This window comes from Mustela nigripes, chromosome 8, assembly GCF_022355385.1.
Source record: "Mustela nigripes isolate SB6536 chromosome 8, MUSNIG.SB6536, whole genome shotgun sequence".
Taxonomy (NCBI): domain Eukaryota; kingdom Metazoa; phylum Chordata; class Mammalia; order Carnivora; family Mustelidae; genus Mustela; species Mustela nigripes.
In genome coordinates this window covers 12962953-12985091 of record NC_081564.1, presented here as the reverse complement: position 1 = coordinate 12985091, position 22139 = coordinate 12962953, and the positions used below count along the sequence as shown (strand labels likewise).

At 49.8% G+C, this 22139-nt stretch overlaps 1 protein-coding gene across 4 annotated transcripts in view; it reads right to left on the bottom strand.

Moving 5' to 3' along the window:
- Positions 1 to 345: 345 nt before the first annotated feature.
- The window catches only part of RNFT2 (ring finger protein, transmembrane 2), a 67641-nt gene continuing 45847 nt past the window's right edge, over positions 346 to 22139 (bottom strand). The window contains exons 8-11 of one of the 4 annotated variants that reach the window (XM_059408508.1): positions 13464 to 13613; positions 12213 to 12278; positions 11977 to 12078; positions 346 to 3300 (exon numbers count right to left, since the gene is read on the bottom strand). In XM_059408508.1, coding sequence (XP_059264491.1) covers positions 3109 to 3300; positions 11977 to 12078; positions 12213 to 12278; positions 13464 to 13613 — 510 coding nt within the window. In that variant the 3' untranslated portion in view covers positions 346 to 3108. Of the gene's footprint in view, positions 3301 to 6057; positions 6440 to 10268; positions 10898 to 11976; positions 12079 to 12212; positions 12279 to 13463; positions 13614 to 22139 lie in introns of those variants that run through there. The other 3 variants (XM_059408509.1, XM_059408510.1, XM_059408511.1) reach the window with 3 other exon arrangements.

The following is a 22139-nucleotide window of genomic DNA, read 5'->3' as shown; positions in this document are numbered from 1 at the left end:
GGCAGAGAGGCAGGCAGAGAGAGGAGAGAAGCAGGTTCCCTGCTGAGCAGAGAGCCCGACGTGGGGCTCGATCCTAGGACCCTGAGATCATGACCTGAGCCGAAGGCAGAAGCTTTAACCCACTGAGCCACCCAGGCACCCCAGTCACCCTCCTTTTGGTTTCTTCCCCCTCCTTTGCTGGTTTCTCCGGGGAGCAAGCTTAATAAAGCACGTGCATCTGAATGGATCTGCTTGGGGGCAAAACTGGGAGCAGCCAGCCACCCACTGCATGACCGCTTCTCAGCTTTTCTCCTCCAACAGTCCCACCTGGCTTCAAGAGGCGCACGGAGACTCGAGACCACGAACCCAAGTTTCATCGACAGATGATATTTATTGGCAGAAGGGAACTTAAGGGAAAATTAAAAACGCTAAAGGCAGCTCTGTTCAGCCCAGAGCAAAATTACTGAGAGATCCCAGGACTCACTTTACATGTCCTTTTCCCAACCCGAAGTCTTAGGTGCCTGGTGCCTCCAAGCGTCTCTCACTTTCTCCTCTTATGAAGGTAATGAGCCTGTTCCATCCAGGTCCAAAGCTTGCCTTTTTAGTCTCACATTTATTATGCCCCAAATCTTTTACATTTAGAGGGCCATCTCCAAGAGTTTCAGGAACTTGAGTCAGTGAATCATAAAATATTAAGAGCAGGATACTCCGATCCAATATGTGATTAATCCTGCTTATAACAAAGGAGTTGCAGAGCCAGGATGGGCAATGGAGAATGTTCTTCTTTCCAATGACAACCCTTGGCTGCTTTTACCCTCATGGTGGGGAACCTATGCAGCCCGATGGTTGGGACACTTCACTGGCTGCTGTCCCTCCTTAGGGCGGAAGTTCCTCCCATCCAAAAGAAAACCTCCAGACGGAACTTCCCCCCAGAGGGTGGGGAATGAATAAGTAAAATTCTAGACTAAATCATCCCACCTGCCCCCACGTATCCTCCACGTGTGACACTGTTCATAACGTCAAAGGCATGGCTCATTATTTGAAGATTGTTAGAGACATGTGGGTTTCTCTTCTCTATTTTTTTGGTGGCACGAGTGAAACTGGCAAACCCACGGGTGCCTTCCCCACCCTTCCACAATTGTTAGTTTTTCTGGCTCCAGCAGATTCACACACAAGGTTTCATCATCCTGGAGATGGCTATGGGGATGTGAAGTGGCTTCCCAAAGTCATGCAGAGTTTGGAATCAGAATTCTGCCTTATCCACTCTGTCACAAGCTAGCACGTTAATAAATCTTCTCCAGCTTCAGTTTCTTGTGTCTCTTTGATGGCATCTGCAGGCAGTGATCTTTCTGATAAAAAAAACCAGCCACAGAAGCTCCCGTTGCTTCCCTTTGGTTCTTCCTCAAGGCAGGGGGACCAGAGTAGCCGCATCCACCCGGCCCCCTTTCCCTCCGCTTCCCCTTCCGACTTGATTATCCAGGCAAGTGGGATTGTAACATCGCAGCCATTGCCATAGTAACAGAGCTTGAAAGATGCCATGCTGCCCTGGGAGGGATGTCTTGCTGGGTACCAGGAAAGAGCCAGGGATGTCAGGCACAGGAAAAGGTCCTGGCTTGACAGCACACGGGGGCAAATGTCCTGAAACTATCAGGGATGGGGTGGGCTTATTACTGGCTGAGAGCAAGATGGCAGCAAGTCTCCTACCATTTCTGCTGGGGCTTTGTTGCTAATCTGCTCCTGAGCCACAAGACTGATTTCTCTGTAACGCCGCTGGCACCAGCCATTGTGCTGAGGTTGATGGTGAGTGAAGAGAGTGGGGAGAGGGTTAGGGCAGGCAAGATTCCAGAAGCTTCTAAGTGATTACCTGTGCCATCTTCTCCCACATTCAAAGCAGGGAGGGTCGCACAGGTGGAGAAGCTGTTCTGTTACCGAGATCAACCTCTCTGTTATAAAGATTACAGAAACTCTGACCGCGACTGCACTCTACGCCACCACCCAGGCTTGTGGAAAAATCCATAACGTGAATTGTTCATTTTTCTCGCAAGGCCATCAGGGGAGACGGTGACGGCTACAGGCACTGTTGACGGGCTGAGACTTAAGTGAGGGGCAGGATGAGAATAGAAGGAGGAGGAGAGAAATGGGGACAGGTGTGGAGATCCAGTGAAATCTGCATCGGGACCAAAGCTGGTCATTCTTGATACCCAAATGCGATGGAGCATCCCAGCCAGAGCCCAGCAAAATGGCAATTCTAAAGACCAACTCTTTCCATGAATCCAGCCACAGCTAGATTTCCAGAGCCAGTGCTCCCTGTTGGCATCCTCAGTGGGGCCCAAACCAAATGTGCTATGCACCTGGGCCATGGATGGGCATCAAAATCACCTCTCGTGCTTCTAAAAAGCTACATCTGCTGGGCCCCACGCCTATAGTGTCTGAGCAGCGGGTGAGCATGGTGGATGAGAGTCTGAAGCCAGACAGAGGGTCCACCCCTGCTAGCTGGGTGACCCTGGGAAAGTGACCACATGGAGCTCTGTGCCTCAGTTTCCTCGTCTGTAAAACAGAGGAAACAATAGGACCTCCACCCCAGGGCTTTTGCAAGGATTACAAGAGGTACAAGCCGGACGCTCAGCCGGCACAATGCGCTTGGTACACTCAGTTATTGCAGGGACAACGTGGGGCCCTGCATTTGTATTTGGGAAGTGCTCCACAGTGAATTCCAATCTGCAGACCTGTGCCATCTGGGGAGAGGCAGTGATCTCCAGGCCCTTCCCTGGATGCAGCATCAGGTCGCTATGAGTTAAAATAACGACAGGAAGGACCTGTCTATCACCAGTCCCTTCCCCCTTGGAGGGGGCAGGAGACCCTGCCTCCTGGAGGAGGCCAGATCTGATACAGGAGGCTTGCAGGGGAAGAATGGCCGCACCGAGGATGCACACACTATGCCACAGGACAGGAGAGAAAGGTGAAGGTCAGGAGCACAGGGCCTTTAGGGAAGGAGGTGGACAAAGGCAGGAGGCAGGATAGTAAGGCTTGAGGCCTGTGTTCCAGGAAGTCCCTGGAGCCGAACCCAATCACGCAGGCCATCCAGCTTCCAGAGAGTGACTTGGAGCTCGGGTTCCTTGTCCTTTAGCCCTAATACACCTGGAAGTGTGCCGAAGTGGCCCCGTCCTTCCAGCAGCGCAGAGTATCCACAGCAACCGAGCGGCAGAGCGGGCAGGTGCGCTCCCGGTCCAGCCAGAGGCAGAGGCACTCCTCACAGAACACGTGCTGTGGGGACAGCAAGCAGGACGAGTGTCCCCTATGTGCCAACCTTGGTCCTAGGAGCTGGGGACATAGCAGTGAATAAAACAGACGACTCCAGCCCTCATGGAGCTTGTGCTCTACTTGGGGAGATGACTGGTCCCATGAATCTCCCAAATGTAGAATGTATCAGTGGTAAGTGCTGAGAAGAAAAGCCTGGGGGAAGGGGCTAGGGAGTGCTTGGGAGGGCTGCTATGTTCAGCACGGGGGGCCAGGAGGACTTTCACTGAATACTGACATTTGGGTGAAGACTGTGCCCTGAGGATCTCTGGGAAAAGAGTGCCACAGGCAGAGGGAAGAGCTTATGCAAAGGTCCTGAGGCAGAAGTATCTCTGCTGTGCTGTGGAGCCTGGGACTGGAGGGAGGGAGATGGAGAATGAGGTGAGAGAAGCTATGGAAGGATACAGATTGCATGGGGCTCTCTGTGCATCACGAGGCCTTTGACTTTTATTTGGAAAGAAGTAGGGAGCCATGGTAGGGCTCTGAGCAGAGGAGTGACCTGAACAGGATTTGCCTGTTCATTTTTTTTTTTTTTTTAAGATTTTATTTATTTATTTGACAGAAAGAGAGAGAGATATCACTAGGCAGAGAGGCAGGCAGAGAGAGAGGGAGAAGCAGACTCCCTGCCAAGCAGAGAGCCTGATGCAGGGCTCGGTCCCAGGACCCCAAGATCACGACCTGAGCCAAAGGCAGAGGCCCAACCCACTGAGCCACCTAGGCGTCCCTTGCCTGTTCATCTTTAAAAGATGCCTTTAGTCAGAGCTCAGGGGTTAAGGGAAAGGCAGGAAAGCTGGAAATATCAGTGAGTTCTCCCACTTTCTGGCCATATCACTTGGACAAATGATTCAACCTCCCAATGCCTCAGTTTCCTTATCTATAAAATGAGAGGTCATGAGGAAGTGGAGGGAATCACCCCTTTTTCTAAGTAAGCTCAATGCTCAATGTGGAGCTTAAACTCAGGACCTCAAGATCAAGACTCACATGCTCTACTGACTGAGTCAGCCAGGGGTCCCCAAAATGCTGCTAAGAGTACTCCTCTCATAGGAAGATTGCTTCACATTAAAAACATAATAATCAAAGGCAGTACACGATTTGCTTTTGGAACCTGGATGGGGGGTCGGAATCCTAGCTATGCAGGATATTTTGAAGATGGGTGGAGAAATCTGGATATATACCATACATTAGATAATATTTTACATCAATTTTAAATTGCCTGGGTGTGATGATAGAATTGCAGTTATGAGAGAGAATGTCCTTGTTCTTCAAAGATAAACACTGAAATATTTTCAGATGAAGAATCAAAATGTCGCCAATTTATTCTCAATAGGCAAGGGGGAAAAACATTTATATCAAGAAAAGGCAAATGCAAAATGTTCATGATTAGTGGATCTAGAAGAAAGATAAAAGGGTGTTCATTCTATGTCCTTTTGCTCTGTAGTTTTGACATTTTTCAAAATAAAAGTGATAATTTAAAATGATAATATGAAAATCCGAATATTGTTTCCTAAAAAGTTTTAAAAAATGAAATTAAAAAGGCACTTAGAACAATGCCTGGTCAATAGTAAATGTGCTATCATTGTTGGCTAGTATACAGAAGAGATTATTCAAGCCAGACTGTAAGCTTCTTACAAACCCATTCCTAGCACGATGTGCAGTAGTTGCCTAACTGTAAACAGTGTTAAAGGAGAGCTCCATGATGACCTATGCAACAGGGGACCAGTCTGATCCAGGGAGTAATCTAGGAAGGTTTCCTGCAAGGGCGGGGGGCGGGGGGGACGTGTGTTAAGGCCTGAAGTATGTTTAGGAGTTGAACGGGTGAAGAGAGGGGGTAGGGATAGAGCACACCAGGCTTAAGGGAGGAGCTGGGCCAAGCTCCTCAGATGTGAAGGCATTGAGGCATTCAAGGATGGCCAACATGGCTACAACAGGAGAGTGTAAGAAGTGGGCGGCAGGAGGTGAGCAGGCCACATATAGCCTCAAAGGATGTGCCCGGACTCTTGCTATGGTCTGAAGGGCAGGGCCCAGGGGTCAGCAGGCCCAGCAGTTTCTCTTAGACTCCTAACCAGGGCACTCAAGGCCCTCCACAATGGCGCCCTCTCCTCTTCCTCCTCATCACTCCCTCCCGGACAGCCAATGTCACGGACACACGGGATGACTTGCAGTGCAAAGCTTAGTCATACTGCTAAGCCTCAGGGCAAGCTGTAATATCTATCTGGGATGCTCTTATGCCCCTCCTCCGTCCTTATCAGCTGGTGGGCACCTACTTCTTGCAGAAGACTTAGCTTAAGACATCACACCTCCCTTTCTCCATGATGTCCCCTGTGTTCCATGCCTTACTGTCTCCTGAAAATCTAAGCACTTCTAGATACCTCCTCACAGCATCACACGCACGCCTCTGGAATGATCTGCAAACTCATCTGTCTTGTTCGCTGCATTAAGGGCTTCTGGAGGGCAGGGACCACGCTCCCAACAAGGTTCTGAGCACATGGCAGATGCTCAGGAAATGCTCGCTCAATGAACGAATGAGACTTAACCTCATTCCCTGGGAAAAGGCGGTACTTACGTAGAAGAAAGCAACACAAGCCGTGTTCACATGAAGCTCAATACTTGAGTCAGGTGAGCGGGAAAGGAGAAGCTTTTCATTCCTTCATTCAAAAAACCAATCACTGAGGTTCTCCCATGTCTCAGTCAGTATTTCTCAAATGTTCTGGTCCTAAGACCCCTTCCCTTTATAGTCTTAAAAAATCACAGATGATCTCAAAGGGCTTTTGTATATGTGGGTCAAATCTGGCTATATTTATCATATTAGAAATGGAAACCAAGATCTATTGAAAACACAAGATTACACAAGCACATGAAGGTGAAAGGGAACACCAGGGGGTACCTGGGCCACACTTTGAGAACCACTCTTCTAACTGCTCATTTACCATTTGTCCTGCCTATCATCTGGGCGGTAAACTTCAAAAGGGCAGCAACCGCTGTTGTGTTCCCACTGCCCAGTCCCGAGCCTGCACAGAATAGGGACTGTAAATGCAGCTGATGAAGGAAGGTCCTCCCACATAGGTCAGGGGGCAGATTCTGGAGACACTGGCATAGTTAAGACCTGACCACTGTCCTCTGGGAGCTCACGGTCCCCTCTTCAGAGAATCAGGCAGGATGGAACCTAGAGCCAAATAAAGAGGTTTGAAGACCACACGTCGACCCAGCGGCCCAGTGGGAGGAGGGAGGAGGTCATCATCCCTCCAGATACTTCTAGCATCTGGAGAGAAGGATGAGCCCCTACAGAGGGAGGGAAAGGAGGGGCCTCCTGGGCTGCGAAGTGTAGGATCAGTGGGTTTACGGTCAATGGGGACGGTCAGTCACGACTCCCTGGCTGCGCCTCCTGGGGCATGGAGGTGGGTGAACCCCTGGGGTTGCCTGGGCCACCCTCCCTGCCCCCTGAATTCCATCCAGACTCCTCAAGTCTTGCTCAAAGATTTGGAGCAGGCGGGTAAAGTGAGGGCTGGGGACAAGAGCCCTCACAAGCACAGCAGCTAACCCCCACGGGAGAGAGGAGGCTCTGGATGGGAGAGGGGCATCTCCTAGCCCGGCACTTGATGTTCGGCATGAGCTGAGAAACAAGGAAACAGCCAGGCCAGGTCTGGGTGGATGGTTCAGGTGAGGAGTACAGGTAAGGACCCTGGGCCCTTTCCGTCACTGAGCACAGATGCTGTGCCAGGCACTGCTGGCGTCGTCTAAGTACAGTCTCATGACACCTCACAGACCCCCGAGACTCAGAGAGGGAGAGCCACCAGCCCAAGGGCACACAGCTGCTAAGCAGTGAGGCTGGAATTCAGCTTCAGGGATGTGGTGGGCTGAGTTCTATTACGACTCCCAGTGATCTCCTCCTCCTGGGATTCACATCCGGTGTGGCCTGCCCCTCCCCCGAATGTGGCTGTACTTACTGACTTGCCTCAAGCGAACGGAATACAGTAAAGAGGATAGGACATCACTTCTGAGATTAGGTTACAGCAGATGGGGCCTTCCGTCTTGCTCTCACACCTTCTTCCCACATATTCACTCTGATGAAGTCAGTGTGATAAGGAAGCTGGGGTCGGTTCTGGCCACGAGGAATGGAGGCCTTTGGTCCCACAGCCCATGAGGAACTGAATCCCGCCACTGGCATGTGACCGAGCTTGGAAGCAGAGCCTTTCCCCATGGGACCCTGGCTGGTGTCCTGACTGCAGCCTGAAGCAGGGGACCCAGCTGCGTGTGCCTGGATTTCGGATTCACGCAAACCAGGAGACGATGAATGCTAGCTGCTTTCGGCCACAGAGTGCTGGGTCATTTGTTAGGCAGCAACGGGTAACCGATACAAGAGGTGTCTGCCTCCCTAGTGAACACTCTGCCCGTTACGTTCTATTTCTACTGGTCACACATGGACAATGTGGACAGGGATGTCTGTAGCCCTTGGTTTTGAAAATGACATTACTGAAAGTGGGGCTACTGTCAGACAAGGGACACACCCACATACACACCCAGCCCTAACCACAGATCCTCTTGAATCACACAAACCTGGCTAGCTTTGTCCAGATTTAGAATTAATCACTGACACTGCGTATTGGCATAACATGCTATGCTTTTCAAAACCCACACACAGATAGACACGTCATCTCATTTGACTGTTATTAAAGAACCTGCAAGCTGCCCAGGGCAAACATTTTCATTCCTGGGAGACCGAGGACACAGAGGGTCAGTGCCGCAATGAAATGTGTGGCTCGGGGTTGCAAAGTCAGTGCTGGGACGCCGTGGGTACTTGGAAGGCACCTGATGCAGAAATGCCCGGACCGAGGAGTCAGCACAGGTGCTGAGCGATCGCAGCTCAGCTGTTCCTTCATTCCTTGGAGGTGATGCGCACAGGCTTCGCTGCGCGGGGCATAGCACGCTCCTAGGAATTTCCAGGAAAGGGGCTCTACTCTCGTAATGCAGCCTTGAGGACATCTCAAAGCAAGAAGGGGAAAGGTCCTGGCCTCTGAAATCCGGGGCTCTGGGTTGGAATCTGGTTCTGCTGCCGAGGAGCAGGGGAGCCTTGAGGAAAGTCTGTCCTTTCTCCTTGCTGAGCCTACCTCTGCCTCTGTAGAAGAGGGTCACTGTTCCCCCCCACACGGTGTCTGGAAGGATGGAAAGGAGTAGGGCCTGTTATAAAGCAGGAAGTGTGAGGCACCCGCAAAGACAAAACCGATAGAAATTACCATTCTCTTGCCCTCCTTCCTTTACATTATCAATACTCAAACCAAAACAAAACAAACCTGTAGTGACCAAGGGCTAATTGTACTCTGACTTTTCTCTGTGGAAAGAAGTCTTTTAAATAAGCCAAGTTTCTGACTGTGTGTTCAAAGTGCCCTTTCCCTGATGTCCCATCGCTGGGCAGGAGGCGTGGCACAGGTACTTGGGGAGTGACTAACTGGGCAGGTGCTTCTGCCTGAGTGGAGAGCTCTAACCTCTGGGCATGCCCAGTGTCTGCCTGACCCGCTTCCATTGACAATCTGCTTCCCAGGCTCTGATGGGGGGATGGTGGCGGGGAGGGAGGTGGGGCCTGTGTGTGAGTGACACACTGTGCCTACTTAGATGTCCCTTTGAAGGAGAGATAGATGTTCCTTTAGCCTGGTGGCTCTTTCTCTGCCTGTTCACTCATCTCTCCTGTTCATTTATCCATTCATCCATCCATCTACCCATTCATTCGTCTACCCCCCAATCCCACATCTACCCACCTATGCACCCGCAGGTGGGTCCATCATTTGTCTGTCTACTCAGTCACCCACACACATATACCTCTGTCCATGCACCTCTGTACTCATCCACCCACCTCTCGACCTGGCTACCGTCCATCTCCATCCCAACCAACCGTCCATCTATCCATTCCTCCAGCCCGTCCATCTCATACCATCTGTCCCCTTCTGTCCATCCCATTCCTTCCTTCCTTCCATCCATCCATCCATCCAATATTCACTGAGTCAGTGCTATGATTCTCCTGCTAACAAAACAGACACGGTCACCCCTCTCAAGTTGGCCTATGCTTTGGCCAAGAGGAGACAGACCTTGTGCAACCAGTTGCCCAGTTAACTAGCTGACAACTGGGATAATCGCTATGACGGAAAACCACAAGGATCTCTGAGGCCATACTGCTGGGAGAACCGGCTAGTCTGGGGAAGCAGAGTCAGGGAAGACTCTGACTGGGGAAGAAACACTTGACTCATTCATTCATTCTTTCCAATTGCTCAGGAATTAACGAGGCCCTTTTGCCTGTGGAAGTCATCTCCGCCAGCCCAGGCCCAGCTCCCGGCAGCAGAGTGAGACTAGTTTGGCTAAGGCTGTGGCTCCGACCACCGCCGTGTGTGGGAAGGTGTCATGGCACCAGGAGAGGAATGGGAGAGAAGCAAACACATGAAGGCTGGGAGAGCTTGCCAGAAAGGAAGAAGCAAGACTTTCACCTTGACATCATGTTCAAATCATCGCTGCCACGGAGAAGGCTATACAGATGGCTCTGAACCATATGAAAAGATGCTCAAGTGCACTCGTAATTAGGGAAATGCAAATTAAAAACCGCACAGAGATTGTGCTCGTCACCTGTCAGATTGGCCAGGCTCAGGAAAGGCTGGCACGTGCGGTGTGTTGGTAGGCAAGAGGTCGTGTCGTGATCTGCACCGGGAGCGTAAACGGATACAGTCTTTATGAAGGGCAATTTAGCAATATCTGTCAAAACTGGATACCCTCTGACCTCGTAATTCCACCATTAGGAATTTATCCTACCGAGAGCCCGCACATGTGTGAAATGAAACACGTGCCAGGAAGAGCCGATATGGACTGAACCCTGACCAGGCGTAGCTCTAAATGCTTGACTGGCTCAATCCATTCAGTCCACACGACGGGCCCGGGTAGCTGCTGTAGGTCTCTCCATTTCTGACCTCTCCTGGCAGCCACCATTGTAATTACGGAAGATTATAAACTACCAAGTGCCCATCCATAGTGGAATGGTAAAACCAACGGTGGTCCATCCAGGAAGGGGGATGATAGGCAAAGGAGGAGGCTCTCTCAAGACACTGTTCCCAGTCAACGAGGAAGGATACAGAACACAGTTTGGGGGAGAGTATGAGACAACATAGGTCTTTCTGAAAATGATGTGTGTGTGTGTGTCTGTGTGTGTCTGTGTGTGTGTGTGTGTTTGAACATAGAGTGTTTTAATTCCATAAAGCATCTCTATGAAGATTTAATAAAAGAAACTAGGAAGCTAGGGGGAGGTAGGAGGCCGGTGACTGTTTTCCTTCTGGTATATTTAAAATGCTTTAAGAAATAAGCTTCTCATCTTGGAATCATTGTAGACTTAGAGAAGAGTTGTCAAGATCGTGCAGAGCGTCCGTATTTAGCCCCTCCCTGTTCGGTCATCATCAGCTCGCTTCACTTTTACATCAAAGCCAAGAAATCCCCATTGATGCGTGACCAACCGCTGAACTCCAAACTCTGTCTGGATTACCTCAAATCGGTTTTCCGACTCCCGTCCTTTCTCTGCTCCAGGATCCGACCTTGGTCCCATGCTGCACGTAGCCCCTGTGCCTGCCAACTCATGAGCTCCTCAGTTTGAATTCTGAGTCATGCAAATATATTCTCAATTTAAAAATAAATAAAATGCAAAAAAGAAACCTCCTAACATCTCCCAAACATAAAAAGAAAGAAATAAAGAAATGTTGCTGATGCCAGAAAAGGACCTCACCTCCCTGTCCTCTGACCCCTGGGTGGGGGGCAGCATGGGGGTTGGTGGTGGTCACCGAATAGGGGAGCAGCCGTGCTCCTGTTTCTACCAATGTGCCTGCTGCAAAAAGCCTTCCCAGCCTGGAACTCATTGCTCTCTGTCCCGGTCCCCTGGGATGCTGCATGAATCTCTCTTACACAGCACTTATCACTGCCTGCCTTGTTTCATAGTTATTTATGTATGTGTCTGTCTCCCCAAGGAGACCGTGAGCTGCCAGAGCAGGGAACAGGGTCTGTGTGCCCTCTGCCTCGCCTCCCCAGTATCTGATAGGACACTTTGGCTCGTATACATCTGCTGAACTGACATCTTAGCCCCTGATGTTGGGAGGAGGAGGGGTACCTTTAGGGACTTAAAAGGGAGTAACCAGTACTCATTGCCATGGTTTAGTGGCCTGCAACTTATAACGAAAACAAACGGTAATAGTAATTACAGTGATGATAAAAAATTTTAACAAGAGCCATTTTTACAGGTGACTAATTCAAATTTTGCTCTTTCACTGATGATCTCATTTAATCACAATCATAGCTCTATGAAGTCGATATTACGATGCCCATTTTATAAACAAGAAAAGCCAAGGCTCAGGAAGATGGAATGATCTACCCTTGAAGGGTCCAGAGTGCTGCCTGAATTCCTACACCAACGAATCTGACTACGGCATACTAAATTTGTCATTTTTGAGGCTGGACTGATAAATCCAGGGCTCACAGAGGTGAAGGAACCTGCCCAGGGCCACCCACCGAGGAAGAGGCAGAGCCTGTCCGATCTGACTCCAGTCTTGACCATCCCGTCCCCAAAGACCCACCGCAGAACCTGAGGTTTGGTCACTGGAGAGGCACATGGGACTTCTGCATGGAACATGGCCCTAGAGGCCCCCCAGCCTCTGTACCCTGCTGGCCCCGCCCAATCCCACTCACCTGGCACATGAGGATCAGAGGGTCCCGGAACTCGGCCTGGCAGATGGCACAGATATCACCGGCTTCTGTGCACTGCTGCCCAGTTGCCCGGACGCCGTAATTCTGTACGAGGGAGGAGACAGAGATACGGCCAGCTGCGGACCCTCCCCGGAGCAATGTCTTCAGGAGCGTTGAGAGAGCTATCTCTGGCTCCTGGTTCTTTTGACTTCAGTGGGGGCCATTTGAAGTCAGCTCACCTGAGAGGTGCAGAGAAGCTTCAGGGCTTTCCTAACTCCGCCCACACGACCACAGATGTCAAATGACTGAAAAGAGAGTGGAGTGATGGCTGAAAGTCTCCAAGGGTTGTTTAGGATCTTTCTTACCACTCCCAAACCACCCCCACTGACCCCTTGTCTTTGACGATGAACATTTTCAGGACACTCTATCCCACCTGGAGCTCCTCATTCCTATCACTTTTGCTTGGCATTTGGCTTGCTGCCTTCTGTCAATAGTCTCCCTTGCTACCGGGGCCAGGAAAGCAAATACATGACACACATTCTACCTCTTCCCACTGCCACGCCCAGCACAGGCATTGCTAATTGATCACAGAACCCTGATTCTAAACCCGGCCAGCTCCCCAGTCAGGCATTGCCAGTCGATCAGAATCAGCAGGCAAGAGAAGCCCCGGTGGCTGACAGGGCATGGATTACCCAGCTAGTCCTGCTGGGAGGAAGAGAAGGGAAGAATATATTCCCCCAGGATTCTCTAGAGCCAGAAATAGAGAAGGGAAAAGAAAGAGGACGATGTGTTTATGGGTGGGGGGAAAAACCCGATTTGTACCTAGGAATGGAAACATGTTTGGGAGGGGGAAGTATCATCTACAGGTAAGAGCTCCAGGCTTTGGAAGCAGGCTGCCCAGGTGTGAAACCCACTCTGTTATCGTTAGCAGAGTGACGCTGGGCGAGCTGCTTCTCTCTGAGCCCCCATCTCCTCGCCCATAAATACAGGAGTAATAATGGAAATATGTGAAGGGAGAGCATCTGGTGAGCTTTATGGGCAAGAAATCAGGGTGGATTCAACCGCAAAAAGGAATGAAGTATTGATATATGCCACCATGTGGATGAACTTTGGAAACATGATGCTAAGTGAAAGAAGCCGGCCACAGAAGACCACGCAGCGGAGGATTCCATTTATGCGAAATGTCCACAACAGGCAAGTCCACTGAGACAGAGAGCAGACTGGTGGTTGCCAGTGGCTGGGGGATGGTAGTGAGCAGAATGGGGAGAGATGGCTTAATGGGTACAGGGTTTCTTTTTGGGGCGATGAAAATGTCTTGGAACTAGATGTGGGGGTGGTGCAGCCCTGTGTACCTGCTCAGTGCCAAGGAGTTGCACCCCACCCCCCATTTAAAACAAAAAAAAAGATTCCAAGCTCCCTGCTTGCCCCCAAGACCTGGCAAATGTGTGGACTTTCCTCATGACAGCCCTTAAGTCTCTGGCCCACCTCACCTTGCAGAGGCTGTAGAGAACAATCAGAACCCCTCCTAGGAAGTAGCTGTTGGAGGAGTCGTCCCCCATGATGTATTTATACCACAGCTGGATGGGGACAAGTGATCGGAACAGCTGGCTCAACTCCTCGATGACCAGATAGAACTTGCCCTGCAACCACACAGAAAGCATCAATTATTATTAGCTGTAAAAGACCCAAAGGACCCAGCCGGGGGTCCCCCAGCCTGGGCAGTAATGATGTCCCAGGTCACAGGCAGGCCATTAATCAGCTTTGGAAAGCACTCAGACCTGCTCTTAATGGGTTTGCGATATGGCCGGGGAGACGTGGCCCCTGCCCGCCGCCCTCACCCACTGCCCACCAACCTCAAGGAGCAAAGCTCCGAGGATCACATTTCAGGGAGGGAGAAACTGGACACTTCTGTCAGAGGGCTGGGGTGTGGGTCACTCCCTGGTGCCTGCTGTGGCTTTGGGGCCACCGTCCCTGGCCCCACACACAGATTGCCCTTGTCTCAAGGGCTGACCCAGGCATCACGGAGGGCCCAGCCTCCGGGGCAGGAGCTGGATGGACGATAGGAGGCAAGTAAGGGCAGGCCTAGAGGTGGACGGGGATATGCGCTCTCCTTCCCAGCTACTGTCTGCAAGAACGCAGGGGGACATCTGGGCGAAGGAGACGCATTTGGGATTCAGATAGGGCTGGGTTTGAAGTTTGCATTGCTGCAAGTTCACGGGCCCCGGCTTCCTCATCTACAGAAGGGGAACCACAACTCCTGTCTTACAGACTGCTCTGCAGGTGCACAGAGAGCATCTAGCACGTGCCTGGCACGGAGCAGTACTCAACCAATTCTATTTCCCTTCCTCCCTTTGCTCTTGGACAAGTCCCTCCAGCTTTCTGTGGCCTCAGCTATAAAATGAGATGAAAATAACCCCATCCTGTTATGTCTAATAAATTTAAACATACATCTATTTATGACCTAGCATTTCCACTTCTAGGTATGAACCCCAGAGAAAAAAATGTATGTCTGCTTATAGGCAAATGATCATATAGCAATTCTATTCATAATACCTCCAAGCTGGAAACAGCCCAAATGTCCATCAGCGGAGGAATGCATAAACAAATTGTGGTGTATTTATACAACAGAATACTACTCAGGAATAAAAATGAAGAGATGACTGATGGTTGAATCTCACATGCATATGTCCAATGGAAGGAGACAGTTATAAGAGAATACATATTGCACAATTCTCATTTATATGAAATCCTGGAATAGATTAACACTAATCTGTTGTGAGAGAAATCAGATCAGTGGTTGCCTGGGGTGAGGAGGAGGACTTACTATTAGGGCCATCAAGGAATTTTGGGGAGTGATATTTTATAATGTGATTGGTATGGTGGTTACACAAGTGTATACATTTGCCAAGACTCATTGAAATGGGGAAGCCTGGGTGGCTCAGTTCAACATCTGCCTCTGGCTCAGGTCATGATCCCTGGTCCTGGGATCCATCGAGTCCCGCATTGGGCTCCTTGCTCAACAGGGAGCCTGCTTCTCCCTTTGCCTGTGGCTCCCCCTGCTTGTGTGCTCTCTCTCTCTCTCTAACAAATAAATAAAATCTTAAAAAAAAACAACAATCTCATTGAAACAAGATGGGGTCAGGAGGGAGACAAACCATTTTTTTTTTAAAGATTTTTATTTAAAAATTTTTTTTAAAAGATTTTATTTATTTCTTTGACACAGAGAGAGAGAGAGAGAGAGAGATCACAAGTAGGCAGAGAGGCAGGCGGTGGGGGTGGAAGCAGGCTCCCTGCTGAGCAGAGAGCCTGATCCGGGGCTCGAATCCAGGACTCTGGGATCATGACCTGAGCTAAAGGCAGACGCTTAACAACTGAGCCACCCAGGCACCCCGCCATAAGAGACTCTCAAGCTCACAAAACAAACTGAGGGTTGCTGGGGGGAGGAGGGTAGGGATAGGGTCGCTGAGTGATGGACATTGGGGAGGGTATGTGCTACGGTGAGTGCTGTGAAATGTGTAAGCCTGATGATTCACAGACCTGTACCCCTGGGGCAAATAACACATTATATGTTAATTTAAAAAAACTCATTGAAATATATGCTTCAAAACTGCACTTTTTTTTTTGTATTTAAATTACACCTTAATAAAGCTGATTCAAACAAACAAACATAGAAAGAAGCAACCATCCCTGCCTCAGGCACACAGAGCCTTAAAAATGTGAATAGCATTTGCTCCAGCGATTCTATCTTTAGGAATTCATCCTAACAAAATTATCCAGGATGTGCACTGGGGTGTGTATGAAGGTCACAGCAGCATTCTTTGTAACAGTACCAATAGACACAAGTAAATAAATGTACAACAAGAGGGTTTGTTATGGTGAGAGCTATAATGGAAAGCCATACAGCCATTCAAACATTATCCTGAAAAACAGCAACTCAACTGTGGAGAAACCCAGCACATATCATGTGATCCAAATGATCAAGATTTACACCCCCAGCAGTAAGTTCTGTCAACAGCCTGGACCCCCTGATAAGAAGCTCTGAGAAGAACCTAGTATCACCTCCGTGGTTATTCAGGTCAACAATTTACAAAACATGAATTGAGTCATGAATAAGAGACACATACAAGGGGCACCTGCGAAGCTCAATGGGTTAAAGCCTCTGCCTTCGGCTCGGGTCATGATCTCAGGGTCCTGTGATCCAGCCCTGCATTGGGCTCTCTGCTCAGCAGGGAGCCTGCCTCCTCCTCTATCTCTGCCTGCCTCTCTGCCTACTTGTGGTCTCCGTCTATCAAATAAATAAATAAAATCTTAAAAAAAAAAAAAAAAAGAGATACATCCAAAAGGAGGCTCATTCTGCAAAAGAAATGTCCAGCACTCTTCAAAAGTGTCAAGGTCACAAAAGACAAAGACAAGATCAAGGAACTGTCAGGTCGGAGAGGAATAACGAGATACGATATGCCACATGAACGCAATGAGGGATCTTGGATTCAATAATCCCTGGAGTATGAAAGAGACGTTAGTGGGGCAACTGGCAAAATCTGGTAAAGTCTGTCACTTTGTTAATAGAAACAGCAGTGATGTTCATCTCCTGGCTTTGCTAACTGCACTGTGGTCAGACTAGATGCTAACATTAGGGGGAGCTGGGGGAAGGGTATGTGACGACTCTGCACCATTTCTGCAATGCTTCTTTAAGTCTAAAAATTTCAAAAGGGAAAGGTAAAAAATCATCCTGGCGAAGGGTACCTATTGACGCAAGGAAATATTGATATAATAGTTCTGATATAATAGTTCTTCGTGTTTTTCTGCCTTTTCCAATTTTTTCTTTTTTTTGTACTGAGCATAGGATACGTTTACATTAGAGGGGGAAAAAGATTATAAAAACATGTTGTCTATCCATCAGATGGATGATGTCTGGGATGAGGATGAAGACTTTCTATCTACCCCACTATATTCCATCTTGATGGGCCTAGGAAGGGGGACCAAGAAAGGGCATCCAGTTGTCCCCTCATCCTGACCTTTGTGACTAGCTGTGCCCTTGCTGTGAGGGCCCTCTACCCCCTCCAGTCTCTGATCCCTGGACATACCCCTCAGAGGGGTATTCTGGTTTCCTCTGCAGCCTGAGGCAAGGTGGAGGAGACTGGGAAAGCAGAGATGCGGGGGGATGGGCACCATGCTGGTTTTACAAGCCAGTGGAGCGGAAGCAATGGTACAGCAGCTCAGCGGATGGCTAGGGTTGCTCAAACTCTGTCCGTGTCCTGACAGCAGGCCCCGGGCTCTGCTGAATACTGATGTTGTGAGCTTCGTTTTCCTGCATCACCTCAGCCTCAGCTGCCCCATGCTTTCAACTGCCCTCATCTAGGCTCACTCAATGACTGCATGTTCCAGCTCATTCTGGGCCAAAAGCTCAGTCTCTCCCAATGTCCAACCTAACTTGCGCAGAGAAGCAGGTAGAGAGAGAGGAAGCAGGCTCCCCACTGAGCAGAGATCGATGTGGGGCTCGATCCCAGAACCCTGGGATCATGACCTGAGCCGAAGTCAGAGGCTTTAACCCACTGAGCCACCCAGGTGCCCCAGATGCTAGACAAATTATTTTAACACAGTGTGGTACAACTCAGCTAGAGCTGAGCACGAGGGGGCCAGAATTGGAGGATGGGGTAGGAGTGGAGAAGTGATTAGGTAAGTCTTCCAAGACCTAAGAGAAAGTATCATCTCAGCTGACCTTGAAAAAGACGTGCTACTCAAAGTGTGGTCCCTGGTCCACTGGCCTCAGCACAGTCGGTCGTGTTGCCAGCACCTGATAGGGAGGAGATGCTCGTCCTGTGGCCGGGGACCGTTCTGAGGCTAGGGAGTCCACTCTCCTTCCTCGTGTCAGCTTCTCAAGTTCGCTGATGGAGAAGGAGAGGTGGAAGAGAGAATGTCTCTTTAGAAGTGAACACTGATGTCACAGACGACGACGAAATAAAGGGAGTGAGTGTCTTCGTGGCACCATGCAAAGGTAGCAATTAGCTGCTGGTGGGGGGGGGCACTTGGAGGAGATACAACCCCCAGGGAAAACTGGGCATATCCCAGTGAAACCATCGCTCTCTAATTAAGCAGCTTTGTAATTCCAGGTTTCTTAAGCATGTTATTTCTGACGACCACCAAATGGAATGTGTGGTTTTTCTCTGGGGTGTCAGGGAGCAAGGAGAAGCGATCAGATTGTGAGCCGTCTGCTCCCCGCCACCCTCTTCCTCCCTCCCGCCCGCCCTGCCACCCGTGAAGGGGAACAGGAACAACTGCCACAGGACTGGGGCGCGCAGGGTTCTCCGCTGGGATTCTGATCCAGGGGGCGGGAGCGGCAGAGACGGGAAGGCGGAGGAGTCGGTGCTGACTTCCATACTGCGAGGACTGGGGGGTGGGGGCACAGGGACACATAGAGTGACATGGGAAACAAGGAAACAACAGAGGGCTGACTCTGGGAGGGGGTGGCAAATGCCGGAGAGAGGACTGCTGAGAAGCAGGAGAAATGAATTGGGGAAGAGGACTTGAACTCTGGGGTGAGGAGGGAGGGGACACATCATCGGATGGTTGTTAGCAGGGTCATGTATCAAGGATGGGTAGACAGAGATGGAAGATATTTTTCTGCATTGCAATTCATAATATTATACAGCTTTATGAATATGTTTATGAATCTCTTTGGGGCACACTTTCTCATCTAGAGAAGGAAGACAGCACAGTAGGTAAGGGATTTGGGACTCCAAGGTCAGATCTGTACCTACTAATTGATTTTAGACAATAATTTAATGGCTTTGAGCCTCAGTTTCTTAATCTGTAAATGGGGTTGAACAAACTCACACATACATATATCACACACACATACATACACGCAGTGGTGTGCTGGCAAACCAGGTCCCTGGAAAACAACCAACGAAGGCCCTGATTTGTGTGTTTGTCAATTTCTACGGCGTAAATACTCCCACAAGGCCCATTTCAAGCTGCCAAGGGTTTCACACCCGCTTGCACGTTTCTTGAAAACTTAATCATCGGCTCTCACAAGCCAGGGCAACCTGTCTCCAACACACGGAGGGGTGTGTGTGGGGGGATGTCTGAGGATCAAATGAGCAAATGAACCTAAGACCCAGGTACCCAGGGAGGCCTCCGTATGTGACAGGAGCTAGTTAGGAATCTCACGAACATCTGAGAAGATGAACATGATCAATGCCAGCTTCTTTGGGAGATGAGAAATGTCAGGTTCAAAAGAACTAAGGGACATCAGAATGAGACTGAAGGGTCATCTGGAATGTCCCAGCCTAGAAAGGAAGAGAGGCTCTTGGGCACCTGGGGGCCTCAGTCAGTGAGGCGTCTGCCTTTGGCTCAGGTCATGATCCTGGTGTCCTGGGATCGAGCCCTGTGTCGGGCTCCCTGCTTCTCCCTCTGCCCCCTGCCCTCCTCTGCTCATGCTTTCGTGCTCTCTCTCTTCTCTCTCTCTGAAATAAACAGATAAATTATTTCCAAGGAGAGGTTCTGAGACTATAGGGAGGAGAAAGAAGCAAGGAACCCAGTCGACAATGAGAATTCAGATCTGGGGGTCTAGGATACAGAGCCTGGGAAGTTCACTGCAGCCCTGGCCGCTGATGCATCACACCTGTGAGGGAACAGGCCCTCGTCGGGGCTCCAGCCCCAGCAGACACCGCACGGAGACCAGCTGTCCCTGCTCCGGCTTTGACAGAACTCCTGACCCACGGAATCCTAAGCAATAATATCATGGTAGTTGCTTTGAGCCAAACAATACAAAACACAACCCAAAAACCTGAAAGCGTTCATCTACGGCTACTTAGTGGGTGCTGTGGCTTGAATCAATTCTCCCACAAAATTCCTATGTAGAAACCTAACCCCCTTGGGATGGTACGTGGAGATGGGGCCCTTGGGAGGTGATTAGGTTATGAGGCTGGAGGCCTCAGGAATGGAATCGGTGCCCTTATGAGAAAAGACAAAGAGCTTGTGCGCTCCTGTCCTTTCTCTCCACCACTGCCCCCTGCCCCACCATGTGGGGACATGCCAAGAAGACAGCCATCAGCAAGCCAAGAGGAGGGTTCCCACCAGGAACCAAATCAGCCTTGATTCTGGGACTTCCAGCCTCCAGAGCCATAGGAAAGAAATGTCCTGGTATTTTCTTAGAGCAGGCTGAGCACATGGACACAGCTGCCAAGTAGGCGGCCTGTGATTTGGAGGCAGGTCTTCTCTTCTACGGACTGGGTTCGAATCCCAGCTCTGCCACTTTCTAGCTGTATACCTTTGGCAAGGTACTTCCTCTCCGTGTGCTCAGACCCCTGAGATCATCTTGATTATCCTCTCTGATAGCTAACATCCGATCCATCTACAAATCCTATTGGAAACCGCTCTTTGCTTCTTCTTGTCCTTCTGTCCTTGCCCTTGTATGGTTTTCTTCTTCACACGGTATCTAAAATGAGCTTTTTAAAATACAAATACAGATCAAATCAACCCTGAGCTTGTACCTGTGAAAATCTGTCTCGCTCGGAATGACATTTGAAACCCTTGCCATGTCTTCCAGTTCCTGTAAGATCTGCCCCCTGCCCACACGTGTGATGGGGCCTGTTTCCTCAAAAAACCAAGCCAAAACCAAGCCAAGCGCAGTCCTACCTTAGGGCCTTTGCACTGGCTCTTCCCTCGCCCCAGAGCCCCCTCCCTCCTGAAATCTGCCAAGTTGGCTCCCTCACTTCCCTTGCATCTTGGCACAAATGTCACCTCATGGAGAAGGATCACAGAACCATGTACATAAAGCAACACCCTCGTGCTCCCTCCCTACCCCGGCCACTCTCCACCCTCTGTAGTCTGCTTTCCTTTCTTTCTTTTTAAAACTATTTTTATTTATTTATTTGAGAGTGGGAGAGAGAGAGAGAGAGAATATGAACCAGAGGCAGGAGGGACAGAGGGAGCAGCAGACTCCCCACTGAGCTGGGAGCCCGATGCAGGACTTGATCCTGGGACTCCGGGATCATAACCAGAGCCACAGGCAGTCGCTTCACAGCCTGAGGCACCCAGCTGCCCCTGTATTCTGCTTTCGTTTTCTTTATTGCACTCGCTCTCTGACAGGGTCTATATTTTTTTGTTATGAGAATGTAAGCCCCTGAAATACAGGCTCTGTGTCTTTCTGGTACTACTGTTTCTGCTCATAGAACGGTGAATTTACAGCGGAAGAACGGTGTCTTCCACTATAAACTGGAGGTAATAATAACATCCCTCCAAGGGCTGTGATGTTAATAATAACAAATATGTACATTGAGGGCTTTTTACTTGCCAGACGCTGTTCTAAGCACTTTGCGTTAATTCATTTAGTCCTCATGACAACCTACGAGACAGAGGCTATCATTAACCCTATTTTATAGAATAGTAATCTGGGGCACAGAGAGGTTAGGTTACTTGCTCAAGGTCACACAGCTGGGAGGCGGTAGAGAGAATATCTGAACCCAGACAGGTTGGTTCCAGAGGCCAAGTTTATAAATCCTTCCTGGTCAGAAAATTAAGTCACATGCTGAAAGAGCTTAAAACAAGGTGTGACAGGTCACCATATAAAAATGTTGGCTATTATTATTATTCTTGTGACTGCCTGTCAGCTAAAGGAAGCTCATATTGGAGTCAAGTGCTAAAGAGAGACGTCACAGCCACTCTGGGGGTGGGTCGCTTGCTGTCCCACATGCCAAGCTTCCCCGGTAAGTCTGGAGTGTGGCCGGCGGGCAATGTTTGCCAGCACTTAAGGCTGGCTAAGGGTTGGTTAGCACTCCAGGACTGTGTCAAAAAGCCAGATACACTGTGATGAGGAGAAAGACAACTGTGCCTCCTCCCAGGATGTTCCCTGGAGCACATAAATCTGATTATTGAGGACCCCCACTTATAACCCTCCAAGGCTCCCCAGTCCTGAGGACAAAGCCTGAACAGCTTACCCAGCCTTCTCCATGCGGCCCCGTCTACACTGGAGCCATATGGCCACCTCGCATGGGCAAGAGGCTCCTGCTCACTTCTGCACAAGCTGGGCTTTTTTTCCTTTCCCTTCTTACCTTGCCGCTCCTTCCCTAAGCTTCCATGGATTCCCCACCCCCAATCTATTCTGCTTTGAGGGGGAGCTTGTGACTGATGGTGCCTACTGTCCAGGATTCCCATGAAGATCC